Below are 24,218 nucleotides of genomic sequence, written 5' to 3'. Positions count from 1 at the left end.
TCTGAATGGGAGGCGGAGCCTTAATCGCTTTACCTGTAGAAGCACCTCCCAGAAGGAGACACCTTGTTTCTAGCTTTCTAACTAGGTTTAAAGGTTTCTTTTTAAATAAAACTCCCAGTTAGGGCTGGCTCCGGTCACTCTGAGCCCCCCTTTAGTTGTGCTGTTTCACATTCATTCAGGGTGATGGGGTGTCTGTTGCTCCTAATAGCATTATCTCTATTTCTGATGAAGCCTTTGAAATTTCCAGAAAAAGCTTGAGTGTGGCCCTCAGGTTACCATTGTTTAGCATTACATACTAACTGGCAGTAAGGACTTGTGATGAGTTATTTACTAGCCCTGTTTATACTGTAATAGTATTCTGACCTTTGAGGAAGGTCTCTGCTATTTTAAGAAGGATGATAGTACATTTTGAAAATACTCCCTGACGTCAGGCTTCAGCTAATGGCTACCAAAGTTGAAAATGTGGTTCAGCATCACCTGATAACCTGAGCTAATCTATACTCTATACGAGACCAAGCATTGGTGACTTACGTATGACTTCCACTTTGTAGGTGGCGTTGATCTCTCCCGCTCTGTTGGAGACGTGGCAGGTGTACTTCCCGCTGTGCTCCGGCGTCAGATTCTTCAGACTCAGAGTCCATCTCTTCTTCTTCCCTTCCCCTCTTGCTCCATCTTCCTCGTCTACCAGTGGCCTGTTGTCCTTCAACCAGACAATGTCAGGGCGAGGATTACCGCTTGCCGTGCACTTCAGCCGCACAGAGCTGCCTACTGGGCGCGCGATGACGCGTTTCCTCATCTTTGCTGGCTGAGTGAAACGTGGACGAACTGCAAGAGTAAAGAGAAGGAAAAAAAATGCTCATTAATTAGAGAAAGAAAATAAAGCTTGATTTGAAACCACTCAAAAACATACAGAAACAAACACTTCATTTCTCTCTCTTAGTCAGCTGCAGGTGGGAAAAACGGTCTGATGCAAATTAAATTGTTAGTCGTAAATAGTTTACAGAGTCAATTTACAGATCTTGTTGCTTCGACCAGTAAAACATTCCTGAACTCATAACAATTTCAGTTATGCTACCTGACAGTTTGTGTTACATGTTTGTGTTACAGTTACATGTTTATTATTTATTATTCCCCCCCCCCCCCCACATTCTTTGACGAATAACTGCAAAATGCCATCTCTGGATAATTAATCCCTCCACGGGGCTGTTAAAAACCTTTTATTATTACAAATGTTTGGGATTACAGATTCATTTTATGTCCCTCCAACTGCCAGAGCTTGTTCATAATCATAAATTATGCACCATGAAATCACCTGCTTTGCTGTTAACAAAATTTAACTGAGCGAGGACTGAGACTTGGTGAGTGATGTACAGTTTTTGCAGTGCGAGGAGCGTAAAGCAGACTGAAGTCATTTCTGCGGGCAGTGCCAGGAATTCCATGTTGTGCTGTAACAACATATGGCAACGTGCCTCTTGGTATATACAGTGTAATTTGCTGTAATAAACCCTAATTGTTTTGTTTAAGAAAAAAACTTGAATCGCTTCCTCTTCTCCCTGACACAGAAGACTTACATCACTGAAAACACACACATTTTCCACTGATCCACATTGGTACCCCTCTCCTGCTCATAAAAAGGCCATGCATTGGACTTGAAATCAAGCGTCCATGGGAACTGCTTTCTAAAAACCAGAAAGCAGCTATACAAGAGCGAAGCATCACTTTAAATACTCGGTTGTTATTGCACAAGTCATAAAAAGCTAGACAGTGACCTAGCATCACACCGAACAGCCATTCATTCCATGCATAAAGCTATTCAAACATCCACATCCTTCTACCGAATGCAAGAATTAACTCCATTTAGTACCACAAATATTTCATTGCTGAACAATACCTCAGTCTAGTCTATTCATACATACACATCGTATTTAAAAAGCATAACAATCAGTGAAAACAGATCAAAGAGGTAAAGAAAAACCTAAGCAGTAGACAGGAGAGGAAATCACTCACAGGAGCGCTTGATTTTACAGCCCTCATATTTTAGCCACAGCAGATAGCCATCAACCGGGAAGGTAAATCACCCTGAAACTAGTGCAGTTTCATCTCTTTCTTTAGACACAGTTATTATTCTAGCTCTGGATAAACAAACAGGGAGAAGAGTTATGTGATGGGTTTGTGCGCTCAAATTAGGAGATTTCAGTACAGCTGCATTACTCAGTGGAAACACAGCTCTCTGCCGACAGGCCTGAAGCTGGGCAGGATAACAAAACAAACATACCGGAAAGGCTTTTAAGTCTCACCTCTGTGCACCCTGAGTCTGAGAAAAGCTACCGGACCACAGCTGAGCTGTGACGAGACAGAGTCAACATATCTAACAAAGAGCGAGGAAAGAAAGTAGCCTGGATGAGACAATGATTCATAGTTTAATGTACAGCTTTGATGGGTACACAAATTCAACCGGTGCATGTGTTTAGACTGAAAATAACTGGTAAGTCTGGGAAAGAGCCAAAACAAAGTTTAGTTGAACTAGACTGGACAAAGATGAGACTGGAAAATGAATAGAATACGGCGAGGTGTAATGGAAATAAACTGATTTATACTGTCTAAGATGAACCAAATCAAACACAAGTTAAGAGGAAAACAGATGAAAGGCAAAAAAGTGAAGTTCATATTAAGGTTAGCAGCTTCAGAAGACTGATCGATTGCCAAGAACAGACAAATAAAACTTGAAGTGATAGTTAGAAAAAACAACGATAAAGAGACCGAGTTAAAACAATAAAAAGCAAAGGTAAAAGAGAGGGCACGTGAACAAGCCGAAGAAAAAAACACAGAGGCGAGAGAAGCAAGGGCGAACAAAAAAAGCCACGATCGAGAGAGGGGAGAAGGTGAGAGCCAGAGTGAGCAAAAGGGCAGGCTTGTTCTGGGTCTCGGGGGCCACTTCAGCGCCACACTTCACAGTGTAAAAATACTGCTGACCCTCCGACTGACTGCCTTTGATCAGGCGGTGTGCCAGAGACCAAAAGTAGGAGCGCCACGGTGGGACAGAGCGTGCGTGCGAGGGACAGAAAGAGCCGTATGAAATCCAGCACGGATTTTAGATGCTATACTGAGATAGACGAGATAATTCCCAACGCGAGTAGTTCTGGTGAGGTTCTGTGGAGGGTTAAAATAAGTTAGGGTTAAGATTTAAGTAAAGATTTAGGTTAAGAATTGGACTTCAGGACTAATAAGACTAATAATACCAACTAGATTCTTAAATAAAGAAAAGTAAGGACAAATTTGTTCAAAAGAATAAAAAAACCACAATTTTTATCTTATATAAAGATTAAATTTAGTTAGATCTACTGGCTGCCTCCAACTGATTCCTGTTGAAAAACTAGAAATCTGTTTTTTAACAAAAATGATTATGAGCTCAATTTTATAAGGTTTTTATAAGTTTATGAGGTGTTAATAAAACTTTTTGGATTCTGATTGACAGCTTATTGAAAGTTAGTTTGAACACTACTCTCCTCGGATTCTTTAATTGAACTAACACACTTTCTTGCCTGTTGTTTCTTCTCCCAGTAAAAAGTCAGTACGTATGATAGATGACAGCCTAGTATCAGTGTATCCAGTAATATTTAATTGATTTATTTTGATACCATTCTTTTTATGTCTGAAAATAACTCTCCGGTGTTTCCACTATCTTCACTTTTCATTTAACTCTGGAAAAAAAAGGTTACAAGCGTAATACCATATATGGTGTAACTGTTGTGTTAGTGCATGCACTTAAGATGATTTATCATTCAGTTTAGATAATATGCCATAAAAGGTCCTGTAAACACAGAGCAAGAATTTATGTTGATGTTTATATATAAACGTATGTTTGGTTGCTTAAATGACCACAGAAGAGAAACAGAAGTGCAGCAGAAGTGTGTCTGAACTGACAGAGCAAAAAGAAAGAGGTGAAGGTGAGAGAGTTTGATGAAGTGATAACAACAAGTAAAGAAAGAAGGGTTAAGCTACATGACAAGTGGGTCCAGGAACACTTGGGAGGGGGGAAAGGAAGGAATGCGTCCGCCCAAATCACACCTCACACAAATAGACTGCTCTCCACTCTGTCAGAGCCAATTACTTGCACAAACAGCCACCCCGATGTGTGCCCGCGCGTATTTGTGTGTCTGTGTGTGGGCAGAAACCCTCATCATTTCCCCTCCTGACAGTGTGCAAGGTGTTTATTGCACAATCGGCTACTGTATGCTGTCTCAGGTTTCACTTCTAAGCTTGTTTCTCATTTTCAAATGTTTATATCTCGATAGTGATGAGAACCGAGAAGTCACGAGTGCTTACCCAGTTTCCCGGCAAGCTCTGGGGCATGTTCAGAATCACTGTGGGCTGGTCCTGCTCCATTTCTTGAACTGGAATCATCTGGTGAGGGAAAAAGAGAGACAGGAAGACAAGAGGTGGGATTTGAGGATTGACCCTAAATTAAAAAACAAAACAAAAAAACAACAATAGCTGAAATTACTTGTTTTTAAAGTTACTATTTTAAACAGCCCACTTGTACAGCTTAAGTAAAATAAACATCTTTCTGAATGCAAAAGTGGAGGTTTTATTTTATCGGTGTCTGACTGCTGTTTTTACATGCTACAGCTGCACTAAAGGACCAGTGTTTCAATGTAAAATCAATTCAGTTCAATTGAATTAAAATGTACTTATATAGTCACCTCAGTCACCTCAAGGCGCTACATACTGTAAGGTAAAAGCCCTACAATAATATAGAGAAAACCCCAAAAAACAGAGAACCACCTATGAGCAAGCATTTGGCAACAGTGGGAAGGAAAAACTCAATTTTAACAGGAAGACGCCCTCAAACCAGTCTCAGGCAGGCAGCCATCTGCCATGACTGACTGGGGTGAGGGGGGACAGAACAAAAAACACACTATGAAAGAGAGTCACAGATTAATAATAACTAAATCAAGATTATTTGCTCGATTCCTGCAAATTACAATCAGAGGACTGTTTTATCTCCTAACAGCTGGAAGGAGAAATACAGAAGCATCATTGTTTTCACTCTAGATATGCAGGTTTTTAAGTGAGATCTCTGCAGCAATAAAAGTCGTAAAACAATCCTAGAAATGATGAAGGGCAGGTAAATTCAAGTTAAATGTGTAAAAGCTTCTTGAGAGCCAAGCAAGAGTAATTTCAGTCAAAGCAATATTTAGAGAACAATTATTTTACAGTATACTGTGAAGTCTGGCTTTCACAAACGTATTTTCCAGCCAGTGTTCTGCTCTCCACCGTGTAATTTTAAACCACTCAGCCGTGAATCACCACCATATACTTGTTAAATGAGGAAACCAAATGATAAACAATATGATTCAGTAAGTTAGTGCATTTACCAGCAATGAAAGCCTTGACATTAATGCTACTCCCCTACCATGCTTACCCAAGGCCCTGCAGTTTTTAAACCCTGACTCACGTCTCTGAGAAACCGTGGTCTTAAATTTGGTCCTTCAACTTTGTAGCAAAGGGAAAATTTCCCCTTGGTGAAAAATGAAATGGAACAAGCTTTTCTCTTCATACAATGTGTTCAATCACACACTACAGTATCACACTGCTTTAATGCTGCTGTATCAGGTTCCCTCTCTCTCCACGTCTTCCTCCAATGATTATCAAAAAGACACAAACATCTGTCTGAACCTTTATGCAAGGGAAAGCTTCAAGATAGAGTCATTGCATCCAAAAGGGGCCTTTAAAGGGGATGGCAGGGAGCTGGGAGGTCTGATACAGTCCAATATCAGGTCTGTCAGAATACATGTGGGGGTTGTACGTGGTTTGCTTGGCTTGAACCTGAAACTTCAACCAACACCTGATGCTGGTTATGAAAGGAATAGAAAAGGGAACCAAACAGCCTTGGACCACCTGCAGAACGTGTGTGTATCTGTGTGTGATGTTTATTGTGCATGCTGGTCTATACCATTTTTGGGGATTTTAGAAGACCACCTGAAAGCTTAGAGTGTTTAATGCAGCGCCAAATGTCTTTAAAGCATCACTTTTTGTATGATGGAACAAAAAACACATGAAATGCAAATACAAGACATGACCTGCATCTTCTGGGTTGGTATTAATAGTATACTGGGAGTCCACGTGGTGGGGCTCCTGTCTCTATGGGTGTGTGTGCGTGTGTGATATGAATTTCTCCGTGGGTGTGTCAGTGCATGTGTAGATGTGTGTGTTCTAGCATTATTTAGCTAAATGGTAACTTGAGGTGCCGGTATTCCTGTCAAACCTCACTCCTCCTTCCCTCTTTCGGACTCCCCCTTCATCTCTCCCTCCTGCCACACGCACGGCTAGTTCTGAGAAAAGGCAGGGTGTTTGAAGCTGAGCGGCAAGGGGGTCTAATCTAAAGGGGGAACGTGGTTTAGCACTCTTACCAGAAAGCAAACCCTCCCATCGCCATCTCCTGCAGACCCACTCACAGATGAAGGCTTTAAAAACCTTCAACTGTCCATACGGCACAGCCAAACAGAATATCCAAAGTACTTAAGTGACCATATATTTCTTTAAAAACTACAAAAAATGAATGATTATGTTGCGTGATTAAAAGATTGTGGCTTGTCGGTGACTTAGTCATTAAAACCTTGGAAATATTTATTACCTGTAATTCAAAACTGTGATGACATTTAAGATGAACTTGTTCTTCAGAGATGCAAAAAAAGGTCTAAATGTCTCCAATTTCTCTTTTCTACTAGCACCTCAGCTCAACTTGACTCGACTGGTCATTTTCCATTGCAGATGAGTCCCAAGATGCCATTTGTATGTGACACAACCACAACACAGCAATGGAGGACATTGAGGCGATGGTATACCTGCTGCTAAACCCATAGTAAACGTCTGTATTTTGTCATTGGATCACAGCGTTGTCATTGCTGGGTTTCAAAAATGGCCGATTTAATTCTTTCGAAGAACTCTCATGACTCATGCAGTCACTCTCTGGCCAATCAGTGGCATGCAGTTTGTTCACGTCACATTTTCAATTCAACTCACTTGGAACTACTGGTACCAGGTCCTTTTTAGAGACTACTAAAAAGGACCTGGTACCAGGTTCTACTACTTAAACAAAGCTACTAGAAATACTTCTATAAATACAAGATGCTTGTAGACGGCTTCGACTGAGAGACTCTGAGACAAAAGAACAAACCAAGACTCAACTGCACTAAATATTGTTCATGTTTTGAATGTGACTGAATGAGATTTGCAGTCTTCTTGCCCTTTAGTGAGTAAAAATACATATTTCAGTGTGAAATCTGCAATCTGTCAGCACGTTCAACAACCAGGCTTTCAAACGGTTTCTGCCAGCGGAGCCAGTTTCATACCTTTCTTCAGCTCGGTTACATGAGTGCAGGGCTGTGGGGGCAGACTTAACGTTTTGCTGTTTGTTTCAAGTTGAACACACACATAGTCGAAAATATACCCTCCCTGCTTCAGCTGCTTTTAATAAACAAAATGCTTTCTTCTGATCTTGTTCCACCTTCTAATGTTCGGCCAGATACGTTGCCTGGTGCTGACAACAGCTAATACACACACACACACACACGGACACACACACACACACACACATGAAGACCAGTGTGTAAGGACTGCCAACAATGAAATATTCAGAAACAGCAAAGATGAGGATGATGAGGGTCTAGTGGTGAATAACAAAATGTTGGACATTGGCCAAACTAACTTCATACTCATTGCATACAGATGCTTGTTCGTGATTCCTTGGTATCACCTTTGAATGCACCAAGTGTCCCTTTAGCATAATGTTTCCACTACTAGTGAGGTATATGGTAGAAAAACAGGTTAAAAAGAGTCTGGAAAGTACAAAAAACTATGGTTAAAAACCACAATTAAACCAACACTGCACAATAAAACAAGAAACAAGAAAAGGTTTGACTTTGGCCCTACCTTTTGTATTTTCCATCTGTTTTTGGGCCACATGTTTCTGGTCAGTGTCAAATTATAACATCATGTACATAATATCTTTGTGCTTGTCTCTGCTGTATCATTGTGAAGATTTATAGTCCTTGAAGAAGATGTGCAAGGACTTTATTTCTGTGTCTGTACAGGCAGTGGATACAAATCCATATTTTCCACTGAAAGTATGCAGTTTGCTACCTGTTGTGAAGTGCCATAATTGTAAAAACATGTGCGCTTGTAGCTTCTGATGTGCAAATCCACAATGAGTATAAAATTTATGGTCGCGCTCCTTTAAATATTCCTGCCTGGCTCTGAACTGAACATTCACTCCTTCCTCTTTCTTGTGCTTTGCATCTCTTTTTCATTTTCCGCCTCTTTGCTTCTTTGTTTCTTTTTATTCATCTTTGTCTAAATCTACATCTACAGGGGGGAAATGGTTCAACAGCGTGCTACATTTCACACTTTAACCGGCCGCATACCCCTCTGAGAGTGTGTGTATTTGTATAACCTCTTCTTGTATTTGCTTTCATGTCTTTAGAGAAAAGGCAGCAATTGTACATGAGCACGCTCAGAAATATGACTCCCACAGTCCAGTGTGTGTATGTATCTACGAGTGTGTCCAGGGGGCAGTGTTTTCCTAAAGGGTCATGTCCTTCCACGTTTTAATAGAGAGACATTGGATATGTGGACAGAACCTCCGTGCGTGCGATTAAGCTGATGTGTGTGCATGTCTGAGGGAGAGAAAATGGTAAATGGTAAATGGCCTGTATTTATATAGTGCTTTACTAGTCCCTAAGGACCCCAAAGCGCTTTACATATCCAGTCATCCACCCATTCACACACACATTCACACACTGGTGATGGCAGCTACATTGTAGCCACAGCCACCCTGGGGCAGAAGCGACAGAGAAAAGGATGTTTCTAGGTCAGCCTCTGCTGACCGCTGGTTGTTGCAGCTTCAGGGCCAAAACCAGCAGTCCTGATGTGAGTTTGTGTGTCTGACAAACCCTGTAAACCACTGTTAGTCCTCTAAAATTGACCATCGTCATAGTTTCAGGCTTCATGCAGCCACAGCTTTCTTCACTAACTTGTTTGACTTCTTATTTCAGACAGGAGCTACCACAAGCAAAGGCATTTTACACAACACTGAAAGGAGAACCATTGTTCAGTTAAACCTTCATCCAAGGAGGACTTAGTTTCACTTAAGCTCCCTTTAAATATTGTAGAGCAGCGGTCCTCGGACCGGTACGTGAGTCGTTTGGTACTGGGCCGCGAGAGTTGAGGCCCAGGTCTGAAATGTCTGGTTTTCAGGGTTTTCATCGGTTTTCAGCGTTATTTTGTTATTACTTTTATCGTTAACTCGGTTTTCTTGGGTCTTTTCACGTGTGTTATGAATAAATCTTCTTTTTTTCTGTACCGGTACTAGTTTTATTTTGTTGTATTTATCCGCGACACCTTAAAGGCCGGTCCGTGAAAATATTGTCGGGCATCAACCGGTCCGTGGCGCAAAAAAGGTTGGGGTCGCCGCTGTTGTAGAGGGTTGCAGTTTTGACCAAAGCTGGATCTAAACCACAGTGCATGCTGTGCAAATGATCAGAGAGGCCACAAAATAACCTTAAAACATTACACAGATTACATTTTCATTTTAAAGAAGAAGCTAAATCAGCAGTAATTATTAACTGTTTACCTTGAAATAATATTTAATATTTGTAGCTTTCAATCATATTTTAAAGTTTTGAACATATTATTGAATTAGATATAGATATTATTCTTTTCAACAGATGTAGTTTGACAAGCTAAAACTTTCTGTTTTCAGTCAGACTTTATTCATTTTATTAAGAAAACCTGTCTCTATTCTGTATGTGATGGCTGTACAAAAAGACCATTCCCCAATCCCCTGAGTTAATAATAGCACAGCTTTACTGAAAGCTCTGTTATAGTTTCCTTTGATTTCCTTTTTTTTGAGCATGCTTTGTTGTTTGGCAGTAGACTGGCGACCAGTTCAGGGTGTACCCTGGAAAAGGCTCCAGCTCCCCAGGAACGCTGAATTGAATAAGCAGAAGAAAATAGATGGAAGGAATTTGTTGTTCTCAATGACTTGGTGTTCATTATTATGAACCTGCAGTCAAGACCGCAGTGCCTAGAAATCTGGATGAGAAGTTCAAAATATTTTAGTTTTAAAGACTCATTAAGCCCAAATACTACATTTTGCATTGCAATTCATCTCATCTACCAATAATAAGCAATAATATAATATGCTAAAAATATTCAACTACAGCCTTTACATGCACATGACCACTGGGTTGCTTTTAGTTTATCAGTGGTGAAAAAGCACCTGTGCACATTCTGACCTTCAACTAGGCCGAGCAGGGCACCTATTTATTATTTATGTGACTGATTTAATCTAATAATGGCCACAAGATGGGCTGATGGCATTTAAAGTGGACAGTATTACAATAATATTTAAAAAAGAAACCTGGGTAAGAGGGTGAAATTGCAGTCTAAAAAAAGAACTGAATGTTTGACAATGTTAAATCCCATTTTTTCAGTACAGTTGTGTTAGCATACATCTTCCTCCAAACCCATCTTTTATAAGAGCCAGCAGAATAAACAACATTTGTCCTTCGGCAGCTGTTTGGCCTGTCAGTGCTCTGACCCTCTACCTAAACACACTATCATTATAATTCAATCAGTTCAATGAGACTCTGGAAACAATGAAACCACATGTTGTGGGTTTCTGTCTTTTGTTATAAGCCTACTATTGTGGGAGATGGAATAACACCAAAGGTTACACACATTTTTGAAACTTAAATGGCAAAGAGAGAAACATCCAAAACTTCTCTTTTTACATCCGTCTGTTTCTTTTTCACAAAGTATTACACCATAGCATCTCGAGCCTACGTTCCAAACATACTTTTCTCTCCAGCAACATTGTTTTTCAGAATATTTATGCATAGTCTGTTGCAACTCTACACCAAAGTGATTATAATAAATGGTTAGATATACACAGTGTAGCTCTAGATAAATATAGGACTGTGGACAGATTCTGCAGTATGGCTTGTGTTTAATATGTAAATAGCAGCTCATGTAATCCTCTAAGTGTGTGGGAACAAACAAAAGCCTCATCAAACACATGGCTATAAATATGAAAGTGTCAATAAAAATAAAATAATGAGTGAAAAGCCCGAGTTTAGGTCTATAACACACAGCACCTAAGAGCAGGGTTGATATTTTGACAAAACATTTCTTCTTATAGTCCTCTTTCACTTTTGTGTGGCTCATTGAAAACTGTGCAAACTTGACTCTTTGAACTCCACGACCCATATCTGCAAACGTAACAAAATGCCAGTAACTGCCTGCACCGAACGACTAATGTTTTTCAGTCTAGTATTCCCCCGGTCAGTTATTTACTTGGTGTTTAAGTATAATAATGTTTAGAGTTGACTGAGAGTCAATCAGCACACACATCTGATCGAGCCCACTTGTCAAATGTGAAGAAAATAGACAAAACAATAAACTGGATTCAGTGTAATCGCAGATAATCTGATGACATTTGTTTTCTCCAAATCAGATTTTTCCGGTTTAAAAGTTTAAAGATGAAGCGATAATAAAATAATGATCAGATCTTATCCAGCAAGTTTTAACTAAACTTCTGTTACCTTTCCATCAACCTTTCTGTTCTGTCTTCTTTCTCTCCTTTAGCTCGCTTGCCCAAAACCCATTTTACACAACACGTTTGCACAATTAAGATTTGCCCCCTGATACATGGTGTATAGGTAAAAGCAGTCACTTTATGTATGCATAAAGCTGTCATGTTCTCCAGAGAAAACAGTAAGTGTACACGTGTGCACATGTGTAGTTCATTCCAAAATGCACACACACAGACGCAGATTTCCACTACTGGCTGTGCAGATGCTGTGTAGCCTTATGGAAATGATTACAACTTGTGCTGCTTTGTCCTCTATTAACAGCATGGGAGTGAGAGACAGTGAAAGGGACTGCGACACAGAGAGAGAGAGCAAACAAGACGGGATACGACTGACTTTTTGAATAGGTCAGGAGGCAGCAGGAGCGAAAGATGAAAAGAGAGTTGGAGAGAAAAAGGCAACAGTATGGAGAGAGAGATTTATTAGCTGTATCCACAGGGCAGACACTCATACACTGCAGTTAACTTCTGCTCCGTGTGAGGAGCAACACTGGCTTAAATGACATATTAACTGCTTGTACATTTGCAAGCTCAGACTACTTAGTGGCCAGTGATCACACTGGTGACGTGTGCTAGAGGTGAAGACATTTTCCATCATGCATTAAAGTACTAATTCACGCACACACACACGCATAACTAATTTTTGAGCTGAAAAAAGATCCTTGTATGCTCATAAGAAAAACATCTTTTGCTCTGAAATGTTTCAGGAACATTTGATCTCATTACCCCTCAAATGCAGACACACGCAGACATGCGCACACCAACACCTGATGGAGTTTCTCTTCCAGCTAACCCCATTCACTAGTCCAACCCTTTCCACTGGCCCCCGTACACCAGTTTCTTTTTTTGTTTGTTTTTTTACGAGAGCAACTTTACGATGCTGTTTACAAATGTGACTACACGATGTGCCATCCTGGACTCTGAAATATGATGAACACACATCAGTGTTCGGCAGGGAAATTGATTCCAGCTTTCTGACCTATTTGGTGTGAACAAATCCAACAGAAACACGCACTCAACTAATTCACGAGGCGATCTAAATATGGGGTTGATTACCTAGCATTCCTTAGCAGCATGTGTTTTAAAATAAGGGAAAATCTGAGACGGCTCAGGGTGCATGTGTGTGAGGATAAAGGTGGGGTGACATCCAGGAAATCTTTAATTCTGATTTTGTATTTTAAAGCAAGGTAAGGACTCTGACTGACTAGAGTCCCGAATGCAATGTAACTTTTTAACGCTGGATGAATTTGAAAAGAGGTGCATATGGCAGATCATTTTGGAAACCAGCAGCAGCTACTTTTCAGTTTTTCCAAACTCAGTAAGCTCCAAAAACATTTTCCTCATTTATCCATATCAGCTCATAAGTTTTAGTGGAACAAAAATTAGCAACATTTACCTCACTATTCAGCTATGCTGCACCAACAGATACAGCTAAGCCAGCTTTAAACACAGAACTGTCTGTGGGGTTGAAATAGAGGCACCAAAGGCATATTTTAGTTAGCTATTAAGCAAAATACGTCAGACAAAAACCTTTTTTTATTATATATTAGATCCAGTTTCAAATGAAACTGGGGGAAGTCTTTTTTTAAATACTGTAGTGGGCCTCGGAAATTGGAGATAAAGTAAGAACAATAATAACTTTATTTGCATAGCATGTTTCAAAACACAGAGTTCTAAAGTGCTTTACAGTTCAAATAAAAGCCACACACTGAAGATAAGTGAACTTGCTCAAACATACAGACACGTAATCAGTCATACCGGCAGGCATTCATTCCAAATTACACACATACATGCAAATGGTTGCAAACTATGGCCAAAAATGAAGGGGAAGGAGAGGTTAACCTATAGAAATGAGTTTTCAGCAGTCGTTTGCAGCAAATAACAGAGTCAGCCGGCCTGATTGACCGAGATAGGCTGTTCGGAGAGGCTGGCTGCATAAATAAGGTCTTAGAAAACGTAAAAAACAATGTTTACAATAAATCAAAGCCTTGTAAAGTTAACTGACTGGCCAGTTGCACAGTTCTGCACATATTCTGCTCATATGAAGGCGGAACATCTATGGACTATTACCAAGTATATCATTGATGAACTAAAGGAACACAATGAAATAAAGGAGTTTTACCACTAAGTGTTTTTACCATCAAGGCTTTCAGAAGACTAAATAAACCCAACCGAGAGACGGAATGCCAAAAAAACGTCAAATAAACTCACAGAGAAAGCTCCCTGATCACCAGAATGAAAAAGCTGACCGCTCAGAGCTGTGTGATTTTCTCCAGCAGCATTATTCCTGCTTTCATAACCTTGTTCCCAGCTGTGTAGATTCTGCCTACCGTTGCAGCAAAAACCAAATGTGTGTAGTCTTATGGCTGATTGGAGATGTTGAACATTTCAGGCTTATCTAACCCATAATCCCCTGCTCTCCACCTTCTCTCTCTGTATTCTCTCCTCGCTGAAGTAAATACTTACACAGTGTGTAAGTTTCTGCTGTTAAGTCAAACAGAACTCTTTTGAATGAGCAGACTAAACAAAAACATTTTAAGGGGAAGCCTCTCGTATGCCAGCATCACATTAGAAACACAGCATGAGGACTACAGAGCAAAGGTGCGTGCATCAATGAATGTGGTTAAGTGAGTATGTCTAACTCTGAACAGGGCTCTGTAGTTCCTGAAACTGAGCGGCCCACAGTTTGATCTTGTGCCATGAATGGGCTCTACACACTAATTACAGCCACCTGTATGTGTGTGTGTGTGTGTGTAAGGTATGAGTAGATGCATGAGAGAGGAGGGTGACTGTATGGTCATGAATAAAGGCAACCTGCTGTTTCCACTCTGTCTACACACACACACACACGCACGCACACACACATTTGTAGGAAAAAACTATCATAGCATCATGCGTTGAGGAGGTAGAGGTGCTGCTTTCCACTGTTGGGTTAACCATCTGTGCGTGTGTGTCTGGTTTATGTCAGATCTGTTACATTCACCTGAGGCTTGGCTGTATTTCATAACCACGCAGTGGCATGTCTGAGTCTGTATGTCCAACTGTCAGTCACTCAGTAAGGTCAAGAAGAAACCAGAAAATATTCTAAAGCTAATCATACGAAAAACCCAGATTTTCTGGCTACAAAGAGCGGAGTTTGACAGATTGGGAGCACTCCATAAATCCACAAAATATACATTTTCTTGAACTCTAAAAACCGATGATGTTCTTTGCTGATCTTTTAATCAAGTGCAAGTGCGCATACATGCTTTAACAGTGCAAGGAATACAGTCAGAGTACTATCTCATCAGTAACACTTGGGTAGAAAGCGACAAAAAGCTTTCCTACTACAGTGACCTTGTGGCAATAGTTCAGATTTCTTTGCTTTAGATAGTCTAATATAGGATACACTTGCTAAGAACCAGCCTGCTACAAATAACCAATCATCTTACCAAATGTAAGTTTTGAAACTATGTAAAAACGCAAAAAGAATAAAAAGGATTCAATAATGGAACATGCGGCTCTGGTCTACAACTTACATAAGTAATTTCTGGTAATTTCGAATACACAAAATTAATTAAACCTTCAGCTTTCTAAATGTCTTTTCACGTCTATACTGAAAACACACATGGAATAAAATGCTTATAAAACAAAAGTTAAAAATCTGCTTAGTTGTTCTTTGTGTCAGTAACTTGGCCTAAATGTTCTTTAAACAACACTTTTGTAAAAACTAACGCAGCACGTTACTTAACTACCTCCTGGAAAAAGTCATTCGTTACTTTCATGTTGCTCAGTGACATGAATGGAAGAAAAAACAAACAAACACTTTTTAACCAACCAGCATGCAGATAACTGAAGAACCTTTGCAACACAAGTAACAACATAACTGTAATGTGATTACTGCATTATTAAAGTAACTTGTTACATTACTGCATTACTTAAAAATGGAATGCAATTACACTAATGCAAACTTTAATCATTTGTTACACCCAACAGTGGTTGCTATGACCTGAACTGCTGTGGTGCTCGTGTGTTTTGCCCCTCAAAGCACCCCCCTCCCCCCTTTTCATTTTCTTGAAAGCACAACCTGCTTGGATTAAGTTCTGACTGCATGTGTAGCTACGAGTGTTGAATAACAACAACAAAAAACCCATTGAGAACAGAAAAGCCCTTAAAATTCCCAGTTCCTATGCACCAAATCCTCAATTAGCTGATGCTTCCAGGTAACTAATTTAAGCCAGAGAGTTGGGTTTTGGCTAAAAATGCTTGGCAATAAAAAATTGTTCCAGGAAGTAAATCCTACCACCCTATAGGCTCGCAACAGCTACAGACTTCTCAGTACAGATCCACTGTACAGCTGTATTAAACTGTAGTGTTCCCTTTGTTCTCTATCTAACAAATCCTTTTCTAAATTAATTCATATTAAGTTTATAAGCTACAAGTCAGTGCTCTTGTCCACACTGTGTCTGAAGAATAAAGCAGGACAATAAACTCAAATTTCTCCTCATTACATGCGTTTACCACAGTGTCATTATGTATGTAATAAATACTATACTTGAAACACTAGTGAGCAGTGAATTTATATTTTTCATAATCAATGAAAGCTGTTATGATACACATTTTCTCCTCTGTAAAATGGAGCGCACTTGTGCTGCCAAAGTTCAAGTTTAATGGAAAATTATTGTACGTTTAAAAACACGAGATGTAGGGCTGGGCTATATCATACCATTCACGGTAATACCGGTGTAATTTTGGGCAACGATAGGAAAATGAAATATCGCGATAGTGACTTTGTTTACATACGCACATGGCGGAGACGCAGAATGAGAAGAGCAAAAGCGGCTCGTTGAATGACACGGATGAACCAGAATTGGTTTGTAAAAATGCTGCAACTTCAGTGGACCTGTTTAGCTTTCGTCCGTCAGATACACAACAAAGCACTATTTTTGGTAGAGCATGCTAGCGGGCCGTCGTTATTACTGTGTTGTTTGGAAAATATGGCACACTTAAAATCAATCCTTCGATTTTTCTGAAACTCGACAGTGATAGTAATAATAAAAAGTAGCTGAAGGTCTGTGCCATAGTTCAAATTACTTTCAAATGCAACTGCTATAGAAAACTAAATGGACTCTATCGGTATTATGGTTGCATACATATTAAGTGGTAACCAAGTGCTAACCAAGATATCCACGACATCTAAGGGGTGTATGTCTACATATAAATATATCTATATATATATATTAGGGGTGCAACAATACTCGTATCGATATTGAACCGTTCGATACAGTGCTTTCGGTTCGGTACGCATATGTATCGAACAATACAAATTTTTTTATTTATTTTATCAACTTTTCTTCTGACGATGCTGTCTGTGTTGAGCGCTCGGTGGATCTGCGTTCAATTACTCCGCCTAGGCTGCACTGTCGAGTGCAGATCCACTGAGCGCAGCACAAGCTAGCAAGGTAGAAGCTAAGCTCGTTGCAACATGGCAAATTGAACCTCCCCCACCCTCATTCAGAGCTGGCGTTTGGAACTATTTTGGTTTTCATGTGACGTATGACCCTGAAGGTAAGCGCGTCATGAACAAAAGTAAAACAGTATGTCGAATGTGCCACGCAATGCTCAATTGGTGGGAACTAGTGGGTTAGCGCAGTTATCTTGTTAAGGTGTTGACGCTGTCCAGCTCCACGCACAGGGCAATCCGCGGTAACTTGTTAACGGAGATTTGCTGCTTCATGGCGTTGACGTCATTTTAATGAGATTAACGCTGACAGCACTAGTGGGAACACAACGAATATGACTGCACATTTACGCCGACATCATCCTAGCGCAAAGACAAGTGGAAGCAGACAAAAACAACAAGCATGCATGCTACAAACTTTACCTGAGTCATTTAGACAGTGTTAGCACATGATTCTCCTTATGGGGACCTGATATGTTTAATATGCTGCTGAGAATATATCCCAGAAGAAGCGTATAGTAGAGCTTTTATTTTGGAAAGAGCCATTTCTCTGTAATAAACTCTCTTTTCCAAAGATGAGTGATTTCTCGATCAGATAGATTTATTTTTATTATTATTATTTTGTTGTTTCAGCAACATTAATTTTAAAAACTGTACTTTTGAGTTAAAATATATATTTATAATTTTAATAAATGACAAATTAAAAAGGCATGAACATTTTTTTGTATCGAAAAAATATCGAACCGTGACACCAAAGTATTGAACCGAACCGAACCGTGAATTTTGTGTATCTTTGCACCCCTAATATATATAGTTAAATTATCTCTCAGGTGGCTTACCGGTGTACCATTAATAAACCTACCTACACGTTAAACCTATAGAATAGAGTAAGGCAGAATAGTTTTATCCATATAGTGTCCTGAATGTATTGAAACGTAATATACCAACATAATAATACACAATTGAGGGCTTCTACCTGTTTTCCTATTGCTGAGCCCAGGCCCTAACTAAAGGAACGGGATTTTTCCATCTGGGATCGATAGCAATTTTATTTCCTCCTCATTTCTGCTACAATGAGTCAGTAGTTGCAAAAAGATTCACCAGAATGTGCCAGAAGAATATACGGTAATGAGAGTTCAGTGATATCTGTTCCAGCTGACAAAGCACAAATCCTGTCTTATTCAATCACCATTTGATATTATTTAAATACACAATATGTGATTAGCATGCTAGGTTTTTATGGAGTGTTAATAAGTGCAGATCCGTTTTGCAGCAGTTGTTTATATGTATGGTATATTTTCAGAAACTGTGACCCTTGGCGGTCAGACTTAATACAACAATGAGGCCTCGGTTTAGTCACGAAAAACCAACACATGAAGTATCTTGAGCTCCTCCAACCCCGAACATGGACTGTGTCAGAGCGTAAAATATCAACAGGGTGGTGAAATAACATACAGGCACAAGTGGTTCCACACACTCCCTCATAAACATCACACAGCAATGGGATTTATGAGTTCTGAAAACATACAGTAAAGGATCAAGTTTTCAATTTTCTTTGTGTGTTGGTTAATGTGAAGTACGTGGGTGTGTGTCTGTGTAGCACAAGCATCTGGCTAGGTTTATTTAGTTTTTTAAAGCCTCAGTATGAAAGTAAAGTATTTAATTTGTTCTTCTTACTTTTCCTTTTCACCCTTTTTTCCATCTGTGTGTTACTGTGATGGTATATAAATCTTTGCATGTGCGCTTATTCGTGTAGCTGTTTTACATCACTGTTCACACTTCGCTGAAAGAGGAGCAGGGTCAAGCACTGAACACAAACAGAGATTAGCCAAAAATGGAGACAATATGGACGCCATGCAGGAATCTGGCAAACATACAGCTGCAGTGTAAAGCTTTAGCCATGATGGAGGCAATCCAGACAAGGTCAGAAATGATTCAGTGGAATTACTGAATTACTTCACGTTTGCTGCTCAGAGGGGATGACGGAGGGCCTCTGAGATAACAAAAGTGGAAACCAAGTGTGTCAATGTACTATATAGATGGGTTAAACAATATTTAACATGCATGTGAAAGGATGCACATATGCATTGCTGTAAATGAACTGGAGCGACAAGTTTCAGCAAAAACACAGCACTAAAGAATGTGGTAGTAACAATAACAGCATTCAAACTCGAAACATTTGTGACTAAAACACTATTCGTCAATGATCTGGACAACGTGCATGACTTATTTTCCCACACACTTGTCCACCAGGTGTGCTTTACATAAGCGTTAAGTCTGACTAGTTACCAGTGACTTCACCAACAAACAAAAAACAAACAAACCAAAAAAAATAAAAAATTAATTACATTAAAAAACTATTTGAAAAACTTGTTTGAGACATTGCTTTACAAATATACTGCAGACCGATAACTTAAATAGACACTGAGGTATATGATCTGATAGGATGCAGAAAATGCACCGGCTCTTAATGTTGCACCAAGTCAGATATATTTAGTAATTTGCTCCAGCCTCAAATCATCCTGGCTCGTAAAACAACTGTCATCTTCCAAAAATAGATGATGTCTCCATCGATAAATTATTGCTTCCTCGCCAAGTGACAAACCTGCTGCTCAGCAGGGGGCAGAAACGCTGCAGCAGTTCCTCAAGGATGCGAAAACAGCAGCAATGTGCTTGTGTCAGTGTTAAACGACTATTATGCGTTAAAAAGCAAAAGAATAAATCTGGCTGCAAATGAAACATTTAATAAAGTTAAATGTATGTCCTACAAATTATTGTTTTTGTACCGACGGGTTTGTATTTATGCATAAAATTACCTGAGTGTGCTGAACTTGTAATTACTGCATCTGCCTTGATTTATGTGTGTGTGGGTGCCTATAAGCATACGTGCGCTCTTTTATGTCTGCGTGTGGACAGCATTTGTACCTGGTTGTGTATGCTTTTGAGACTGTGTGTCCGTCCAGCTGCTGCGCGTGTAACCCTAGTAAACTTCAAGGCAGTGCTCTGCTCTGCAGAATTAACGAATCTCTCACATCCATCGCCACGTGCCGCCTTTGAAACAGACACCGACGGCCTCGGCTCAGCACTTTGAACTCTCAATCATTCTCTCGCTCGCCCACCCTGCTCTGCCCTGTATCAAATTATATTCTAGTCAAATATCTGCTCATTAGCAAAAGTTTTGTCCCCAATTAACCTTTTTTCTCTTCTTACATTGTTTAATTCATTTTCACAACAGGCAATCGGTGCAATCAAGGCGGCTAAGGAGCAATGAGAGGTAGATGAGGCTGAAAACAACCTTTCTACCTGGGTTTCCTCCCAAATCTCAGTTTCTACTTAAAATAGGACTTGCCTGTTGATAAAGCTGATCAAAACACTTTCTTTCTGAACACTTCCATAAGAAGTAAAAACAACACAGTGCTTCAAATTTGTGCAGAGAGTGAAATGAAGAGTCTACAATACATAAGCCTGGAAAGGTCTGACCATATAAAACAATGTTCTAAGATGTTTGATGTTTGGTAAAAACCACGTGGTACTGTATGATGTGCCCTGCACCTGCTCACTATACATTTCTCCCTTCCTCTCATGTACAATTGGGCTCCGTCTTCTACGCCCTCTTCCCAACAATGAAATTCAAGTTGACTGACAGCTATTTTGTCACAGTGGACAAACAACAAGTAAAAAATATATTTCCTGACCAGCTGAGGGTGTTGCACCAAAAGCTAAGTTTTGAGTGCTGTGATTGCTAGCAGATTGCTGCTTAGACCTCTAGTTTGCATGGAAGATGCAGACTTGTCTGCAAACACTTGGAAACAAACCACTGAGCAGTAGCGAAACCTTAAACGTGTCACGCAAACTGGAAACAGAGAGCGTCTGTCTTCAAAGTAAAAGTTATGCCTCACTGCTGAAGCAACATATTCACTTTAAATGAACAAATGGTCTCTGTTTCCAGGGTGAGGTGCACTTTTCAGTTTCATTAGCCGTTAAGTGTTTGGCAGTCATTTCCATACAAACTGTGGGCGACTGCGGCAATCTGCTAGTGAGCAAGGCAACTGCAGCATCATATACCTCTTTGCAACCAATTTCAAGCAGCAACAGCCAACAACCTCTCACCTACACCTTTTTTCCTTGTTACCAGTGGTTGCCAGACAGTCGCTAATACAGGGGTGTCGAACTCCAGGCCTCGAGGTCTGGTGTCCTGCAGGTTTTAGATCTCACCCTGTGGCAACACAACTGAATCAAACGATTAGTTCATTACCAGGCTTCTGGAGAAATTCAACACATGTTGAGGAGGTCATTTAGCTATTGAAATCAGCTGTGTTGGATCAAGGACACCTGCAGGACACTGGCCCTCGAGGCCTGGAGTTCGACACCTGTGCGCTAATAGGTGTCTAGGCCTGTGTGACTGGGGCCTTACTTGTCAACTCCTAACCTGCCAAAACCCGCACCAAGCTGGCGTTCTAATAATAACTGTAGAATTTTTTTAAGTCTGAAACCCAGAAATTACTATTCCCTAACAAAGAGCCCGGTCTGTAGACCACTGCTCTGCTTACTGCTGAACTCTGCTGTGATCCGTGCTGGAATGTAACTGTCTAGCCACACTTCAAAGCGAACACCGAACCTGTTGAGCGTGAATATGCCACAAGTGTGCGGATGAGCTTGTTAACTTTGCACAAACATGCACGTATCACCGTTTCGGCACGGATCTGCACGGGTGCTCATTAGGTGTTCCAACGTGCGTCCCCATGCTGTTGTGTATGCATTTAATTGCGTACATGCTGACAATATGCGGTTGTCTTCTTGAACTTCAAAGTTGCTGGCATGCTCTGCTGTGTGAGGCTACATGCTGAGAGGATGTCTTTGATGAACAACTATTTACAACAATGTAAAACTAACCCTCACATCACGATGCGCCGCTGGGCCATGTTTCAACATGACTCACCCCAATTCCTGCTTTGTTCAACAGTCATTCTTGTTACTCAGAGCTGTTTGTGGATTAATAACAATGCAACTTTTTTGTCAACACTCAGTGGGATGCTTTCTTGCTCACCTCAAACTGTCGTATTTTACTCCCCTAGAGAACATTTTAGTAGAGAAGATAACTGCATTCATTCTGTGTGTGTTCCAAGTACACGCTGTATCCCAGGACCTATTAACTACATATTGACATGCACTTCAAAGTAAAACAAAATAGCACGTTTCTTTGATAGTGAATAAATTCTGCTAACAACCAGCAAAACCATGGTGACACTGCTGGAAGCCTGTGAATGACCGAAGGACACTGAAACAGACGTCTGCCTTGATCCAATCGATGCAGTATGTCGGACCGCTGTCTTTTCGACCTAATGAGGTGTCTGAAGTCATGATGTAGCAAACCATCACTAGTATAGTAAAGAGAAAGGAATCTGATGGGTCGACTGGATGTTAACTTTCTGGCTTGTTTAAATTATTTAAAAATTGTCTGACAGCAGCGATACACACTCCTTTCTCACTAATATTCTTACTTCTGTTTTACCTTATAGCTGATACTAGTAACTATTCTTTTGGTCACTAAGAGCACAATAGTTTAAATCAGACACACGTAAAGCTAAACGTTAACTGTCAAAAAATATTAGCCTTGATTGCAACTGTGCAGGCAGCACGGTTGCACGGTGGTTAGCACTGTTACAGCACAGCAAGAAGGTCCTGAGTTCAATTCCACCATCAGGCCGCGGTCTTTCTGGGTGGAGTTTGCGTGGGTTCCCTCCGGGTGCTCCGGCTTCCTCCCACCGAGATAATGCAGTTTATGAGGATAGGTTAATTGATTAATCAAAATTGCCCATAGGTGTGAATGCGGGAGTGAATGTGAGCACGAATGGTTGTCTGTCTCTGTGTGTTGGCCCTGCGACAGACCGGCGACCTGCCCAGGGTGTACCCCGCCTCTCGCCCTATGACAGCTGGGATAGGCTCCAGCGCCCCCCGCGACCCTGAAAAGGAGAAGCGGACGCGAATGGATGGATGCAACTGTGTATAATCTTATGTCAAAGTGCTAAATTCAGTATGTTTGATACATAAACACTTACATGGCGATGAACACAGAATAAATCACAACACAAATTTAGGATTGAGATGTTCAGGCAAAAAAAAAGGAGGGAGGGAGGCTGACGCAGCACTTAAATCTCCAAATATCACATACTCATTAAAATGCAAACAGCGTTAGAAAACAGCATTGTGGAGAGGAGCTTGAGGTCACGGCCACAGAGTGTGTGGTGTGTGTTTTCGTGTGAGTGTATCAGTTTTCAGGATACTGTCACACTGATCAAACTCAGGCCTGATAGCAGAGGCGCCGTAGACCCATTGCTGTATTTGCCTAAGAACCATGGGGAAAACTACACACACATCTTACCCAGAGAACAGAGAGGGAAATGTATTGTGCATGCATTTTGGTGAAATATAATGCGCTGGAATGCTGCAAAATTATGCAAGTAACTACATGCAGACGCACACCTGATGGCTCGGAACAAAACCCGTCTGTTGGAGCTCATTTCTTCTTTAATGGTGACGTTATCTGTTTCAAATTACATGTAATTTCTTAAGATATTTCTGTCTGCGGTAATTTTCTCTAATCATATTTTTTCTTTGCTTATTTCATTCCAGCTATGCCGAACGTTTAGAAATAGGCGAGATAAAGCATTTAATCAAACTTCCTGAAGCTTAAATAGATATGAAATAGAGGCAGCTTTAAAAAAACTGTTTAGACTGCATACCTATAAACACATGACAGGAAAACACTGACAAGTCAACAAGGCTTCATCAAATCCAGATAGAGCACCAGCTTTGGGATGCATAGTTCAAACTGCGATAAACATTTTGATAAGTGGAACAAGTTTTTCCACGCCTGCTGCTTTTTATTCAGCTCAGTGTGAGTTGTTCTGTCGTATCCTGTCCTGCTTGCTGTCAGTGCAGTGACATCTGGAAAAGCCAGATGTAATTGCTGGAATCCGAAAAAGTGACAAAAAGAGAATAAAGGAGGGAATCGCTGAGAATAATTTGCTCTCCATGTCGTCATTAAGACATCAAAGCGAACGCAGAAGATACAGAGCCTTTCAGCGTGGACACAAATGCACTTTGGAGGAGAAGAGTAACAAA

At 40.4% G+C, this 24,218-nt stretch overlaps 1 protein-coding gene across 3 annotated transcripts in view; it reads right to left on the bottom strand.

Annotated features, from left to right (window-relative positions):
• Positions 1 to 24,218, bottom strand: part of fgfrl1a (fibroblast growth factor receptor like 1a) — a 66,787-nt gene that overhangs the window by 7,647 nt on the left and 34,922 nt on the right. For all 3 annotated transcript variants that reach the window (XM_026182139.2, XM_080304457.1, XM_080304462.1), the window contains 2 exons: positions 4,327 to 4,404; positions 532 to 825 (listed from right to left, as the gene is read on the bottom strand). In XM_026182139.2, coding sequence (XP_026037924.1) covers positions 532 to 825; positions 4,327 to 4,404 — 372 coding nt within the window. The remainder of the gene's footprint in view (positions 1 to 531; positions 826 to 4,326; positions 4,405 to 24,218) is intronic.

The sequence above is a fragment of the Astatotilapia calliptera genome, chromosome 2 (assembly GCF_964374335.1).
Source record: "Astatotilapia calliptera chromosome 2, fAstCal68.1, whole genome shotgun sequence".
Lineage (NCBI taxonomy): Eukaryota > Metazoa > Chordata > Actinopteri > Cichliformes > Cichlidae > Astatotilapia > Astatotilapia calliptera.
This window is presented reverse-complemented; position numbering and strand designations above follow the sequence as displayed.